Source organism: Dryobates pubescens, chromosome 38 (genome assembly GCF_014839835.1).
Source record: "Dryobates pubescens isolate bDryPub1 chromosome 38, bDryPub1.pri, whole genome shotgun sequence".
Classification (NCBI taxonomy): Eukaryota; Metazoa; Chordata; class Aves; order Piciformes; family Picidae; genus Dryobates; species Dryobates pubescens.
Window position 1 is genome coordinate 407,752 of NC_071649.1, and position 14,422 is coordinate 422,173.

General features: G+C 46.7%; 1 protein-coding gene across 1 annotated transcript in view; it reads right to left on the reverse strand.

Annotated features, from left to right (window-relative positions):
• Positions 1-1,582: 1,582 nt before the first annotated feature.
• The window catches only part of GLB1 (galactosidase beta 1), a 41,327-nt gene continuing 28,487 nt past the window's right edge, over positions 1,583-14,422 (reverse strand). Inside the window, exons 12-16 of the mRNA XM_054177125.1 lie at positions 11,723-11,812; positions 9,814-9,927; positions 8,641-8,772; positions 4,277-4,516; positions 1,583-1,850 (exon numbers count right to left, since the gene is read on the reverse strand). Coding sequence (XP_054033100.1) covers positions 1,590-1,850; positions 4,277-4,516; positions 8,641-8,772; positions 9,814-9,927; positions 11,723-11,812 — 837 coding nt within the window. The 3' untranslated portion in view covers positions 1,583-1,589. The remainder of the gene's footprint in view (positions 1,851-4,276; positions 4,517-8,640; positions 8,773-9,813; positions 9,928-11,722; positions 11,813-14,422) is intronic.

Below are 14,422 nucleotides of genomic sequence, written 5' to 3' on the forward strand. Positions count from 1 at the left end.
AAAAAAACCAGCAATACTCCTGGCTTTTAAAGCACTGAAGTGCTGTAGGAGTAATACCTACTCAGTACTGTCACTCTGCACACTTCAAGCCACAGAACCCACAACCAGTGTGAAGCCAGTTCTGTTCCATTCCTTACATTCAAGGCCTGGCTTGGAGGTGATGAATAGTAGGTGATGAATAAACTGCTTGCAGAGCATGTTCAGGGCTCTGCATAGGGATGGTGCCAAGAAAATTAAATATTTATTTATTTTTTAATTAAAAAGGTAAAAAACAAACAACAAAAAGTTAAACCCGAGGCAAAGTAAATCTAGGGTCAGAGCAGACCATTTTAATCTAAAAAGGAACCATGTCTGGTACTGAACACACAGCCCCCAGACTTTGCATTTGAGGTGAGAATTTGAGAGTAGAATCATAGAATTGCCAGGGTTGGAAGGGACCTCAAGGATCATCTTGTTCCAGCCCCCCTGCCAAAAGCAGGGACACCTCACACTACAGCAGGTTGCCCAGAGCCACATCCAGTCTGGCCTTCAAAACCTCCAGGGATGAGGCTGCCACCACCTCCCTGGGCAACCTGTGCCAGTCTTTCACCACCCTCATGGGGAACAACTTCTTCCAAACATCCAATTGGAATCTATCCATTTCTGGGTTTGTTCCATTCCCCCCAGTCCTATCACTCCTTGACACCCTGAAAAGTTCCTCCCCAGTTTTCTTGTAGCCCTCTTCAGATACTGGAAGGCCATAACTAGATCTCCTCAGAGCCTTCTCTTCTCCAGACTGAAGATCCCCAACTCCCTCAGTCTGTCCTCATAGGAGAGCAGCTCTAGCCCTCTGCTCATCCTCGTGGCCCTTCTCTGGTCACACTCCAGCACATCCAGATGCTTCCTATATATGACCTTGTACTTCCCAACTTACCTAAAGCTTTCAGAGACATCAGAAGAGAAGCAGTAAATTTGCTTTCCAAGAGGGGACAGACGCCAACTACAAGATCCCTTTCTCCATGTTACTGCTGTTTGGAGCAGCTTGCATTTGAATACTCTCTTATACAATTCTTCTCACTGCTCCCATAAGAAACCAATTTAATTTTCAAGGTCACTTGCATGGACATGGAAAGACCATGAGGTTTGCTCAACACTGGCATTGAGCCCATTCAGACTAAAATGATGATACTCATAGCTCTGACCTGCCAGTCCAACATGAGTAAACCCAGCAAGCTAGTGGGCCTCTGCACCCCTTTTATAGCCTCCTCTCCAGTTGGAAAGCATGGTAAATAAAAGTGCTTACTGTCATGACAGCAGCCTACAAGGTCAGTTTTTACTAAGCTGATGGAAAAGTTATCTTCCAGTTGAGTTCAATACCACAGTCCAAGGCAAGTTGTAAGCTACAGCTTTTATTTTTCTAGAGAATTTCAGTGTTTAACTCTGGAAAATGAGAGAAAACAAAACACAAAACAACAATAAAAACAAAGGTCTCTGAAGAAATTTAAAAGCTGCCTCATCTAAACAACTTACTGATTAAGAAGGAGTCCTCAGAATGGGAGGGTTGAGGGTAGGGGAGTCAAAGTAGGGGAGAAGAAAAGGAAATCCTCCAGTTATAAAGGATTCACCCACATGTCTCTCACAAAGGGCTTAGGGGCATAACTGCCATACTGTGTGGTTGCATTGATATTAGGCACATCTACAAACTCTATCTCACACTCCTGGGTGCTGCAAGGAGAATGCTCCAGCTCCAACACTGTCACGTTGTTTGGCATGGAAGAAACCAGGATATTGCCTGGAACAAAAAGGGTCAGCTGAGGGCCACGGGCCGGCCAGTAGCGACCAAGGTTGAAGCCATTGATCCAAATTTGCCCCTGGTAAGAGAGAAAGAGAGGAGAACATTTTAATCATTTGACAGACACCAAGTGAGGGCAGGAGATCGCTGCAGAGGGACCTTGACAGGCTGGACAGATGGGCAGAGTGCAAGGACATGAGATTTAACACATCCAAGTGCCAGGTTCTACACATTGTCCACAACAACCCCATGCAGAGCCACAGGCTGGGGTCAGAGTGGCTGGAGAGCAGTCAGGCAGAGAGGGACCTGGGGGTACTGGTTGACAGTAGGCTGAACATGAGGCAGCAGTGTGCCCAGGTGGCCAAGGAGGCCAATGGCATCCTGGTCTGGTGTGGCCAGCAAGAGCAGGGAAGTCATTCTGCCCTGGACTCAGCACTGGTTAGGCCACACCTTGAGTCCTGTGTCCAGTTCTGGGCACAGCTGTAATATATTGAGTGTGGCTTTTCAAGCTGTTCCAAAGGTATTTTTCTGCCTTTCTCTTTTCCAGGTGTCTCAGAAAGCAAATGGTGTGAAGCCTGCAATGGAAATTTTTGCAGGAGCTGGTAGACTTGCAAAGGCAGGTGAGTTATTTCAGCTCTGCATTCATTTCCGTGCTCTAAGATCCTATCTTGCCCCGTTCTGACAAGGTATCAGTACGCTTTGACCTCAAAGTTTATTCAATTAACTTTATCTTGCTTTGTGGTTTGGCTTTGCTGTATTCTAAAAGTCAAGGGAAGAGCTTGTAAGTTAAGCTCACTCCTTTGGTTCTGTAGTAGCTTTAGAAGACAACATGGCATTAATGCAGCCTCCCCAGGCAGCAGATGAATCAGGGCACCCACTAGACTGCAGCCTACCTCTGCAGCTCTGTAGGAAGCAGCTCACTGTAAGAACCAACTGCAGGAGGTATGATCAGACAGGTCTCTTCTTTCTGATCTTAATCAGATCAGTTGCCACTCTTTTTTTTGGTGTTTTTATTTCCAGTAAAGCTATGCACTTCATTTCTCAATTGCAGTCTGTCCTAATTCACACTGAAGTTTCCAAGGAGGAATTTCTATGCTCTCTAGTAGTAAATCATGATACTACACACACTACAAATATGCTCCAGGCATATTGAATGAGAAGGGATCTCTATCTTCAGTAACAAGATTTCCTTCAGCAAGGGTCAGCAACTCTTGGTTCCACAGAAATCAAAAACAGTCCTGACTCCAAATCCCCTTTTCTGTTGAAAGCTGCTGAATCTAACCACACATTCAGGGTCAGAGAGACTTAAGGACATTGTGCTTCCTCAAATGAGCTAAGCTAAGAACTATTTCTGGATTTTATTCAGTGACTGTGTAAGAGATGCACACAGACAGGAACAGGGACTAAGTCAGACTTCCTCAGCCAAGCTCAGTGCCAGCAACACCAAATGCCTGCAATGAATTGCTGTCTTCTGCCTACTGGGAAGTGCTTTAACCACTACAATACTGTAGGCAAATCACCAGCAACTCCTCTTCCTGCTCTATTTTAATAGCAGGAAATTAATTACTGCAAAAGGAATAATTTTGCTACCTAACACTTATCACAAGAGCTTCCCTGAAGCCTGTACTGAAATGCTTAGGTCTCCAAGAGCAGTGGCACAACTAAAGGCAGGATTTCTAAATAGCCTGACAGCTGATCTGCCTCACTGTGGGCTTTTGTGATGCTCTACCAATACCATGAATCTTTTGAATATGTTTCTCTTTTCTTAATGGCTCATCTCCAGGTTTCCTTAAAGCAAGGAATCCATTTCCTAGTTGTTTACAGGATCACAGGATGTTAGGGGGTGGAAGGGACCCCTGGGGATCTTTGGTCCAGCCCCGCTGCCAGAGCAGGACCATAGAATCCAGCACAGGTCACACAGGAACACATCCAGATGGGCCTTAAAAGTCTCCAGAGAAGGAGACTCCACAACCTCCCTGGACAGCCTGTTCCACTGGACCCTCACAGTGACCCTCACAGTGACCCTCACAGTGAAGTTCTTCCTGATGTTGAGGTGGAACCTCCTGTGCTGCAGTTAACATCCATTGCCCCTTGTCCTATCACAGGGTGCAACTGAGCAGAGGCCGTCCTCTCCTTCCTGACACCCAGCCCTAAGATAATTATAGACATTTATTAATTCTCCTCTCAGCCTTCTCTTCTCCAGACTAAACTGCTCCAGGCCTCTCATCCTCTCCTCATCAGGCAGTGCTCCAGTCCCTTCATCACATTCGTAGCCCTCAGTTGGAGTCTCTTAAGTAGATCTGTCCCTCCTGAACTTGGGAGCCCAGACCTGGATGCAACATTCCCAGTGGGGCCTCACCAGGGCAGAGTAGAGGGGGAGGAGAAAGCAGAGGCACCTCACTGCTACAACCAATTTCTACCCATCAAGAGAGGTAGGCTTTGATTATCCATAGAGGTTTCAATAGCTTTGAGTGGACTTCAGATTTTTACAGCAAAAAGTTTTACCTTTGTCCAGCCAGGAAAGTTGACATAGGTGTCTTGAGGCAAGTCTGGAATTCCTTCAGGAATTACAAGTGTCCCAGTGTAAAGAGTAGGTGCTTCATAACTCAGCTGAGGGTCAACAGATCTCTTCAGTCGATCGAGGTTGCCACCCATGTCACGCTTTACTGCTCCATCAATGTCCAGAGGGTAGATTTCCCATTCCACAAGCACATCATCATCAAGAGTTAAGTTTGAAACTAGCCCCTGGGGGAAGCATAAAAACAAACCCAAAATAACACAGTTATGTTCATGTCATTGAAGATAATGGGCTACAACTAAAGTCAGGAACAAAAACCGAATTGAAGTGCTTGCCACAGCTGCTAATCTGTGCATGAAAAAACCAAGCACCTGCCCTCCACCAAACTGTAAGCTCTGCTTGAGAACAAAGGGTTTCATTTATTGTCTCTGCCAAGGTCTTGAGCACAAGTCCTATGAGGAGAGGCTGAGGGAGCTGGGGTTGCTTAGCCTGGAGAAGAGGAGGTGCAGGGGAGACTATTGCTCTCTGCAGCTACTTGAAGGGAGGTTGTAGCCAGGTGGGGGTTGGTCTCTTCTCCCAGGCAACCAGCACCAGAACAAGAGGACACAATCTCGAGCTGCGCCAGGGGAGATTTAGGCTCAAGGTGAGGAGAAAGCTCTTCCCAGAAAGAGTAATTGGCCATTGGAATGTGCTGCCCAGGGAGGTGGTGGAGTCACCATCCCTGGAGGTGTTCAAAAAAGGGATTGGATGTGGCACTTGGAGCCAAGGTTTAGTTAGCCAGGAGTTGTTGGGTGATAGGTTGGAGTTGATGATCTCTTGAGGTCTTTTCCAACCTTATTGATTCTATGATCTGTTCCTCTTCAAAGATTTGAGTTTTCACTGATGCCCAGGTTGGGTTTTTCCAACCTTTTCCCTCATAACTGTGCAAATTCCTCTTCTGCTTTAACGTGAACTCAATGAGTGCTTTAACAAAAAAGCAGGAAAAGCATTACAAATACTAACTCTGAGGTTTGGTACTACTGATCAGTGGTCCAAGACACTAACCTGCACAATAGCAGAGAAAGCAGCACTCACTTCCTATGAGCCTTCTGCAGATAACAGAGAGTATCACGAAACCAAGGCACATGCGCTGCGAGCCCGGTTCAGGGAAACACTTGAAGCTTACAGTCAGCTTCAAGCCCACAGAGTCTTTGTTTCACTTCTACAGAACCTCCTGTGCAGCACACCAGGCTACTCACACACTGCATGCAGGAGCAAGGTAAGGTCATGATTTAAGAATGAAAGGAACATCAGGCTACCCCTGCAGGCATCTTCACGGTGTTACAGTCATCGTTTCTGAAGCGTTGTTTCAGTGCAGCGCAGGGAGAGCAAATCTTTTCCTCACAAATCATTGTCACTGTGCTAGCAATCTGAGATTGGCAAGGAGGTGCCCTGAAAAGGGGGAAAACAACTGAACTGCTAAGAAGCGCTGCTGACTGCCTCCTCCTCTCAAGAGTGCTAAAGGTGGGAAAGCCAAAGGATGAGGAAATAAATCCCACACAAAATTACCTCCAGCCATAACATACTACCTGCAGCCTCGCTCTTAGGGGTTTGGAAAGGAAAAATTTGAGCTTTGAGCCCCTACTTGACTAATGTCACACCCCCAGCATCTGTGTAACTGCTCCCTCCTTCTCTCTCTCCCAGTTACAATCAGCCTCACATTCTCTGAGCACTTTATTTCAGCTGCAGGCTTTCAAACCACTGCTCTTACATCCACAGAACTGCTTGAACAAACCCTGCACAGAAGCTGCTTTTCAGTGCAACTTCAGTTCTCTTGCAAACACCACATGGCAAACAGGAACAAGCAAAACCACATCTCCTATAGGCTTGGAGGGTTGATACTACATCACGTATTTGTCTTGTCTAAGGAGCACTGCACTGACTTCACAAGCCTCAGCAGCAGTAGGAGCACTAATTTTCTCTACCTTTACCTAGATGCCCACTTTACAGAACAGGAACTTCTTGTTGCATCTAAATAAAATACCAGCACAGTCAAGTGGCAAAACTGTCTTTACTCTGCCTAGCAATCAGTTGAAGTTCTTCCCAGAAAGAGAGATTGGCCATTGGAATGTGCTGCCCAGGGAGGTGGTGGAGTCCCCATCCCTGGAGGTGTTCAAAAAAGGATTGGATGTGGCACTTGAAGCCATGGTTTAGTTGTCAGGAGGTGTTAGGTATCAGGTAATAGGTTGGACTTGATGATCTGAGGTCTTTTCCAACCTGGTTGATTTTATGATTCTAGTGCAACACAAGAGGAGCCCAAACTTTCTAACCTGCCTCCCTAAAGCCATCTTTAAACGCTATGGATGGTGTGATTGCTTAAAATGAGGTTAAATGGCTACTAATTTGGATTGCAGTAGTCGTCTGTGGAACAGTCCAGACACAGATACACATAGAATCACAGAATCAATAAGGTTGGAAGAGACATCTAAGATCATCAAGTCCAACCTGTCACCCAACACTTCATGACTACTGAACGATGGCACCAAGTGCCACATCCAGTCCCTTCTTGAACACCTCCAGTGTTGGAGACTTCACCACCTCCCTGGGCAGCACATTCCAATGGCCAACAACTCTCTCTGTGAAGAACCTTCTCCTCACCTCGAGCCTAAGAGCTTAAAAGTCAAAACAACACTAGAGGTGGAAATCAGCATGTGAAAGAAAAACAGAGAAAAACCATCACAGAAATCCCATTCTTGCTTGTGTCCTTCAACAGCAAAACCTAGATTGGCAGGATGTTTTAAACCCAGAATTCTGTTAAGATTTCTTCTCAAAAGTCAGATGCTTAGTTTCATTTCAAGCTCAAAATAACCCCCCCCCCCAACAATAAAATCCAAGCAGAAGCTGGATTATCAACCCCATTTGCTTCAAACTGTGAGGCTGCACAAGGCAGGAACCCCTCCCCCTGAAGTTACTTTTGAGAGTACAAAACAACCGAAGTCCAAGGTGTAATTATCCCTACTCTTCAAAACCAACACAAAGCACAGTGTAAGGAAAGGATTGTCTGGGAAGAAGGAACACATATGCCAAAGCTACCTGGAAGAGGCTGCCTCTTCTGTTTGGAAGGATCTTGCTTGTAGAGGGTTTTCACAGTGGATTTGCCTACCAAACTTGCTTTCACTCTTAAATCTTTAAAAGGCTGAAACCCTGGTTAAGTGTGAATTTCAGCTCAACCACAGCAACACTGAGCACCTCCCTAGTTCAGTCTCTAACCCCTTATCCAGTTACCTAGATTTAGCACTAAGCACTTAGGTTTCCTTATCACTTGGCTTGTTATTAAAGAAAGAAATGCAACGTTTCTGCTGCCTCAATGTGAAGGCAAAACACTGGGGAACCAGCTGCCCTCTCACATTCAGATAAAGGAAGGGCCTTGAAAAGGCAGCATGAACAGTTTGCCATTGGAAAGTCACAGCAAGAAGGTCTCCCCTGAGCCTCCTCTTCTCCAGGCTAAACAACCCCAGCTCCCTCAGCCTCTCCTCACAGGGCTGTGCTCCAGACCCCTCCCCAGCTCTGTTGCCCTTCTCTGGACACCTTCCAGCAACTCAGCATCTTTCCTAAGCTGAGGGGCCCAGAACTGGACACAGGACTCAAGGTGTGGCCTAACCAGTGCTGAGTCCAGGGCAGAATGACTTCCCTGCTCCTGCTGGCCACACTATTCCTGATACACACCAGGATGCCATTGGCCTTCTTGGCCACCTGGGCACACTGCTGCCTCATGTTCAGCTTACTATCAACCAGCACCCCCAGGTCCCTCTCTGCCTGGCTGCTCTCCAGCCACTCTGACCCCAGCCTGTAGCACTGCATGGGGTTGTTGTGGCCAATGTGTAGAACCTGGCACTTCGATGTGTTCAATCTCATGCCCTTGGACTCTGCCCAGCTGTCCAGCCTGGCAAGGTGCCTCTGCAGAGAATACAGAAATAGATCACCAGGATTCACCAGCCCTGAAGTACAGCCAAGACTGAGACCAATTTCCAACCCATTTTTTGAGGTTATCCCAACAGCTTTGCACATTTTCAAACATTAGCTATAGGTTCAACTCAGTCTGAAAACCTTGTGGGTGAAACTCTTCTGGATGACAACCTAAGTGAACCAACAAAACCAAAACCAACAACAAAGTCTGTCAGGTTTAAATTACACATTGATTTTTGGTGTCTGGAAAAACTCAAATGCAAACTAGTGAGTAGTTATGTTTTGAGGTGAAGTCACAGCTAGGTCATCCTGATCTTTCTGCTCTTTACCACCCACTACTTTCTTTTTAATGTGTGGAAAAGAGGAAAAGCCACCACAGTCCAGTAACTCAATTGGTTTTACCTACCTTGAAGTCATTGTTGTATCTACCAAAGTTGACTCTGCCCATATTCTCTACCAAGATGTCCAGCTTTGCTCCAGCCTTCCCAGTTATGTTTATCTTAAGTGATTTATCCCTTTCAAGAACACCTTGAGGAACCTACATGAATTACACAGAGAGGAAGCAAACAGTGACTCCAAAGCATTCTATGAATAACCATTGAAAACCAACCAAAGGTCATCCAGTCCAACCCCCCTCTGCAGTCAGCAGGGGCATCCTCCACTAGATCAGGCTGCCCAGAGCCCTGTCAAGCCTGACCTTGAGTATCTCCAGGGATGGGGCCTCAACTACCTCCCTGGGCAACCTCTTGCAGTGTTCCACTACCCTCATGGTGCAGAACTTGTTCCTAACATCCAATCTAAATCTGATCTTCTCTAGTTTGAACCCACTGCCCCTTGTCCTCTCACTGCAGGCCTTTGTAAATAGCAGCTTCCATCCTTCTTGTACGCCCCCTTCAGGTACTAGATGGTCATAATTAGTTCTCCCTGGAGCCTTCTCTGATAATATAACATTATGCCACACCTTGAGTCCTGTGTCCAGTTCTGGGCCCCTCAGTTTAGGAAAGATGTTGAGTTGCTGGAAGGTGTCCAGAGAAGGGCAACAAAGCTGGGGAGGGGTCTGGAGCACAGCCCTGTGAGGAGAGGCTGAGGGAGCTGGGGTTGCTTAGCCTGAAGAAGAGGAGGCTCAGGGGAGACCTTATTGCCATCTACAACTACCTGAAGGGAGGTTGTAGCCAGGTGGGGGTTGGTCTCTTCTCCCAGGCAACCAGCACCAGAACAAGAGGACACAGTCTCAAGCTGTGCCAGGGGAGGTTTAGGCTGGATGTTAGGAAGAAATTCCTCATAGAGAGAGAGATTGGCCATTGGAATGTTCTGCCCAGGGAGGTGGTGGAGTCACCATTACTGGAAGTGTTTAAGGAGAGCCTGGATGAGGCACTTGGTGTCATGGTTGAGTTGATCAGATGGTGTTGGGTGACAGGTTGGACTCAATGATCTCAAAGGTCTTTTCCGACCCAGTTAATTCTGTTGTATTCTATTATCTGACAAAGTTGTTTTGATAAGGTGGAGGAATCATTCAATGCAGGCAGCCTGTAGGCATGCTTTTTGTGAAGGTCACTCATGGCAGACATGCATCCATTACCCCATCCACGGAGATGTAGGCACGGTCATGGACCCCGTTGAAATGTGAAGAGAGCTGCGCTGGCTCCGTGCAGTTCTTGGGAAGTGCAGTTCTGTACAGTACAAACCCAAAATACTAAGAAAAGGACAGAAAAAAAAAACAAACAAAAACACAATCCCAAAGAGATTAGTGAGTCCAGCAATTCAGTAGCTTCAGTTCAGGTTCCAGTAATTCAGTAGCTTCAGCTCAGGTCCCACATTCCTGCCTACGTGCTCAGATTGAAGCATTAACTTTCATTCACTGCAGATAGCATCTGCCACAGATAGCAGCTTCAGATTAGAGCTCACTCTGACCTTTAAGCAAGGGGTATAAATTCCACAGAGTTTCCATTCTTCAACGTTTCTTGGGCACATTTATGTAACTTTTAAGGGTCTTGGCTAGGAAGCCATTTCCTCAGCAAAACCCAAGCAGTTAACAACCCACACTAGTATTTCCTCATCAAAACAAAAGATAGCTGCAAGCCCCGCTTCTGAACTGACTTTCTGTAATAAACTTGCAAGTGCACCTCTCAGCTGATGCCTGTAAAAGGACACATTCATCACAGAATTGTTAGGGTTGGAAGGGACCTCAAGGATCATCCAGTTCCAAACCCCTGCCACGGGCAGAGATACCTCACACTACAGCAGGTTGCCCAGAACCACATCCAGCCTGGTCTTAAAAACCACCAGGGATGAGGCTTCCACCACCTCCCTGGGCAACCCGTTCCAGGGTCTCATCAAGTCAGTGCTACCTGGTTTTCAAACTACCTGTTTTACACCAGGCACATCTCAGAATATTTCCCTCTAACATTCCCATGGGGAAAGCAAATGGTAAACAGAGTCATAAGATTAGTTCTCATAACAAAGTCAAACACAAATTCAGTATGAGTCAAAAAAAGCATCAGCTCTTCCACCAAGTGTCCACAAACCCATTTACCTTCCATTCTTGGATTGGAACATAACCCTGGCAGGAAGAAGGGAGAGCAAATCATTTTCATTGTGCTAGCATTCTGAGATTTGCAAGAAGGTGCCCAGAAAAGGGGAAGGCAAGGAATGGGAAAAAACAATTGAAATCTGCTAAGAAGCTCTGCTGACTGCCTCCTTCTCTCAAGAGTGCTAAAAGTGGGAAAGCCAGAGGATGAGGAAAAAAAATCCCCCACATAATTACCTCTAGCCATAACATACTACCTGCAGCTTCTCTCTTGGGTTTAGAGAGGAAAAATTTGAGCTTTAAGCTCAATGCCACATTCCAAGCATCTTTGGAACTGCTCCCCGCTTCTCTCTTCCCCAGCTGCAAGCAGCATCACATTCTCTGAGCACTTTATTTCAGCTGCAGGCAATCAGCACCCACACTCCAGTCTCTGCTGGATTTGGCATGGAGGTGATCAAGGAGCCACATAGCCTTAACAGTAAGGCAGAGTCCCTCATCAGCAAGTGATCAAAGACCTTTGACTGTGAGGGAAGGCACAGAAAGGCACCAAAACTGACAGGGAAAGTGATGCAGGGACTGACAGAGAGGGAATATTGGGGAGCATGGGACTGTCTCAGCCACTGTGCTCACTCTGACAGAAGGTGGGGAGAGGAGAAGCAAAAACAGAGTAAGAAGAAGATTTTTAAAAGTCTCTTAAGAACCTGAAAAATAAATACTTCGGAGAAGAGAGGTAAAGGTGAAAGCCTGGATAGCACAGAATTGGAAAGAGGAGAGTCTCAGGCACTAAACAGGAACAGTGCAGAACACAGACAGGTCTCCAATGCAAAAATCCTGGACACCTTTGTATACTATTTCTTCTGTGCTAAGGTGTAAGACACTGGGCATAAGAGTTAACACCACAAAGGGCTGTTCAAATAAACTTCACAAAACTATTGCAAAGGCCTATTGAAAGCATCCTCACCTGCTTTAGCTGAACAAAGGTTAATGGGTAAGTGCTTTTCACTGGTCCAGTAGGTGACAACCGGTTAAGAACCTCCACCACTGTGCCCACCTGCAGCACAAAAACCAGCAGATACAGGAAGGTCAGTCGATTTCAGTCCAAAATACAACAGTTTGCATATCTGGCCACTTAGCCAGCTGTCCAGAAATCAAAGAAAAACCAAAACTGGGCTTGGCACCATCCTTACAGGAACATTCATACTAGAATACAGTACAGAGAACTGATGAACCCTGAAAGAAACATGCCCATGTGATTAAAAACCCAGATGTTCCAAAGTTGCTATGCATTCATACAACTAAAAGTGGCCCTTTATTATTTAATGAGAACTGACCCAGGGTTTAGCTCTATACACATATGTTTGCTAAGTTGTTCTCAGTTTTACTTACAATCAAGGGGAAAATGCCACTGATTTCCACTGAGTTACCTTGGAATCTTCCTGGGCTAAGTAGGGATACAATTTAGTTCTATCAAGAGTTATCCAAGATGAATTTACCCTATTCAGTCTTAAATGATTTTGTAAATCAGATAAGGTGCACTGGACCTGGTCCCAGCAGGGGCTAGGAGGCATCATGGAGCTGGAAGTGTGGCTTTGGCTGGGACTCTGCAAACTCTGTGATGTAAGACTTGTCCTATACTGCAGAGTAACCAAGCAGAGAAGTAAACTGCTGCTTTGAGGTTAATCAGGGGGTTCACAGAGCAAAAAGCTGTCTTCCCAGAAAACAATTCTGGAGGCTTTCAATGCAGACAACAGTGCCTGTAGAGGCAATCACAGGAACCTCACATCTAGCAACTGAAACATGCCATCTGGATTCCTAAAAGCGCTGAGTGGAGAGTGAAATACCTCCTCCCCACCAAAAAAGCAGGAATTGTAGGAGGTGAGAAGGTGCAGGAACAGGGCTCCCAGTATGATGGCAGGGTCAAAGCTGCAGTATTTCAGCAACTTGAGTCATTTGGCTTCTCTTTTGTAAGCCAGGTGTCTGATTTCAGCCTCCTGCAGCATTCATTTCTTGAATGCATGAAAGTTCATTGTTGTAGTGAAATTAGCCCCATCTGAGAGCCATGAACCACAAGAAGATAGGAGAGTCACAATCTGATTGCTAGGCTCTCAAATGCTGGCAATCTATGCCAGCAGGAGTGGTGGATGTACTGATAAAGGTATATCGAATCACAGAATTGTTAGGGTTGGAAGGGACCTCAAGGATCAGCCAGTTCCAACCTCCCTGCCACAAGCAGGGACACCTCACACTACAGCAGGTTGCTCACAGCCACATCCAGCCTGGCCTTCAAAACCTCCAGGGATGAGGCTGCCACCACCTCCCTGGGCAACCTGTGCCAGCCTCTCACCACCCTCATGGGGAAGAACTTCTTCCTAACATCCAATCTGAATCTACCCATTTCTAGTTTTGCTCCATCTCCCTCAGTCCTATCACTCCCTGACACCCTCAGAAGTCCCTCCCCAGCTTTCTTCTAGCCCTCTTCAGATACTGGAAGGCCACAATAAGGTCTCCTGGGAGCCTTCTCTTCTCCAGACTGAACAGCCCCAAATCCCTCAGTCTGTCCTCATAGGAGAGCAGCTCCAGCCCTCTGCTCATCCTCATGGCCCTTCTCTGGACACGCTCCAGCACCTCCAGATCCTTCCTGTGATAGGGTATTAATATAATGAATAACCACCAAGCAAAACCAGTTCAGTGAAAACTCACAGGGCATCCCCTGCACTAAAAGTTCTGAAGATATTCAAAGGACATTGCAAATGACATAGATAAGTTTCAGCTTCGCTGGTGAATTGCTTTCCTCCAAAAAAGTATTTCTGCCTACCACCTGAGTGGGATGACTTGAAAGAGTCTGCAAAGCCTTATCACTAGCAAAGTCTGCACTGCTTCAGCTGCAGTGCATAACAGATCAGAGGCACTGCTGATTGCAATGGCAGCTGCCACATTCAAAGCACAACATCAAAGCATGAAGAGTTACAGCACTCAGGACACCACCAGCAGTAATCCTCCACCTCAAAACAGCTGAAGAAAGAGCCTTAGGTGCATTGATTGATGAGAAGCTCACCATGAGCCAGCAGTGCTCACCTGCAGCCCAGAAGGCAGCTGTCTGCTGGGCTGCATCAAAGGAGTGTGGCCAGCAGAGCAAGAGAGGGGATCCTGCCCCTTGACTCTGCTCTGCTGAGACCACACCTCCAATACTGCCTCCAGCTCTGGTGTCCCCAGCAGAAGGAGGACACAGAGCTGTTGAAGTGAGACCAGGGGAGGTCACAAAGATGACCCAAGGGCTGGAGCACCTCTGCTATGAAGACAGGCTGAGGGAGCTGGGGTTCTTCAGCCTGGAGAAGAGAAGATTCTAGGAGGACCTTAGAAATGCCTTCCAGCATCTAAAGGGATCCTGCAGGAGAGCTGGAGAGGGACTTTTCATGAGGGTGTCTACCATTAGGGAAAAGGGGAATGGTTTTCAGCTGAGGAAGAGTAGTGTTACTCTGGCTCTCAGGTAGACATTCTTGAGTACCAGGGTGGTGAGACTCTGGGATAGGCTGCCCAGGGGGGTTGTGGCTGCCTTCTCAATGAGGGCACTGAAGGCCAGGTTGGAAGAGACCTTGAGTAGCCAAGTCTAGTTGAGAGGTGTCCCTGCCCATGGCAGGGCAATTGGAGTAGATAATCTCCA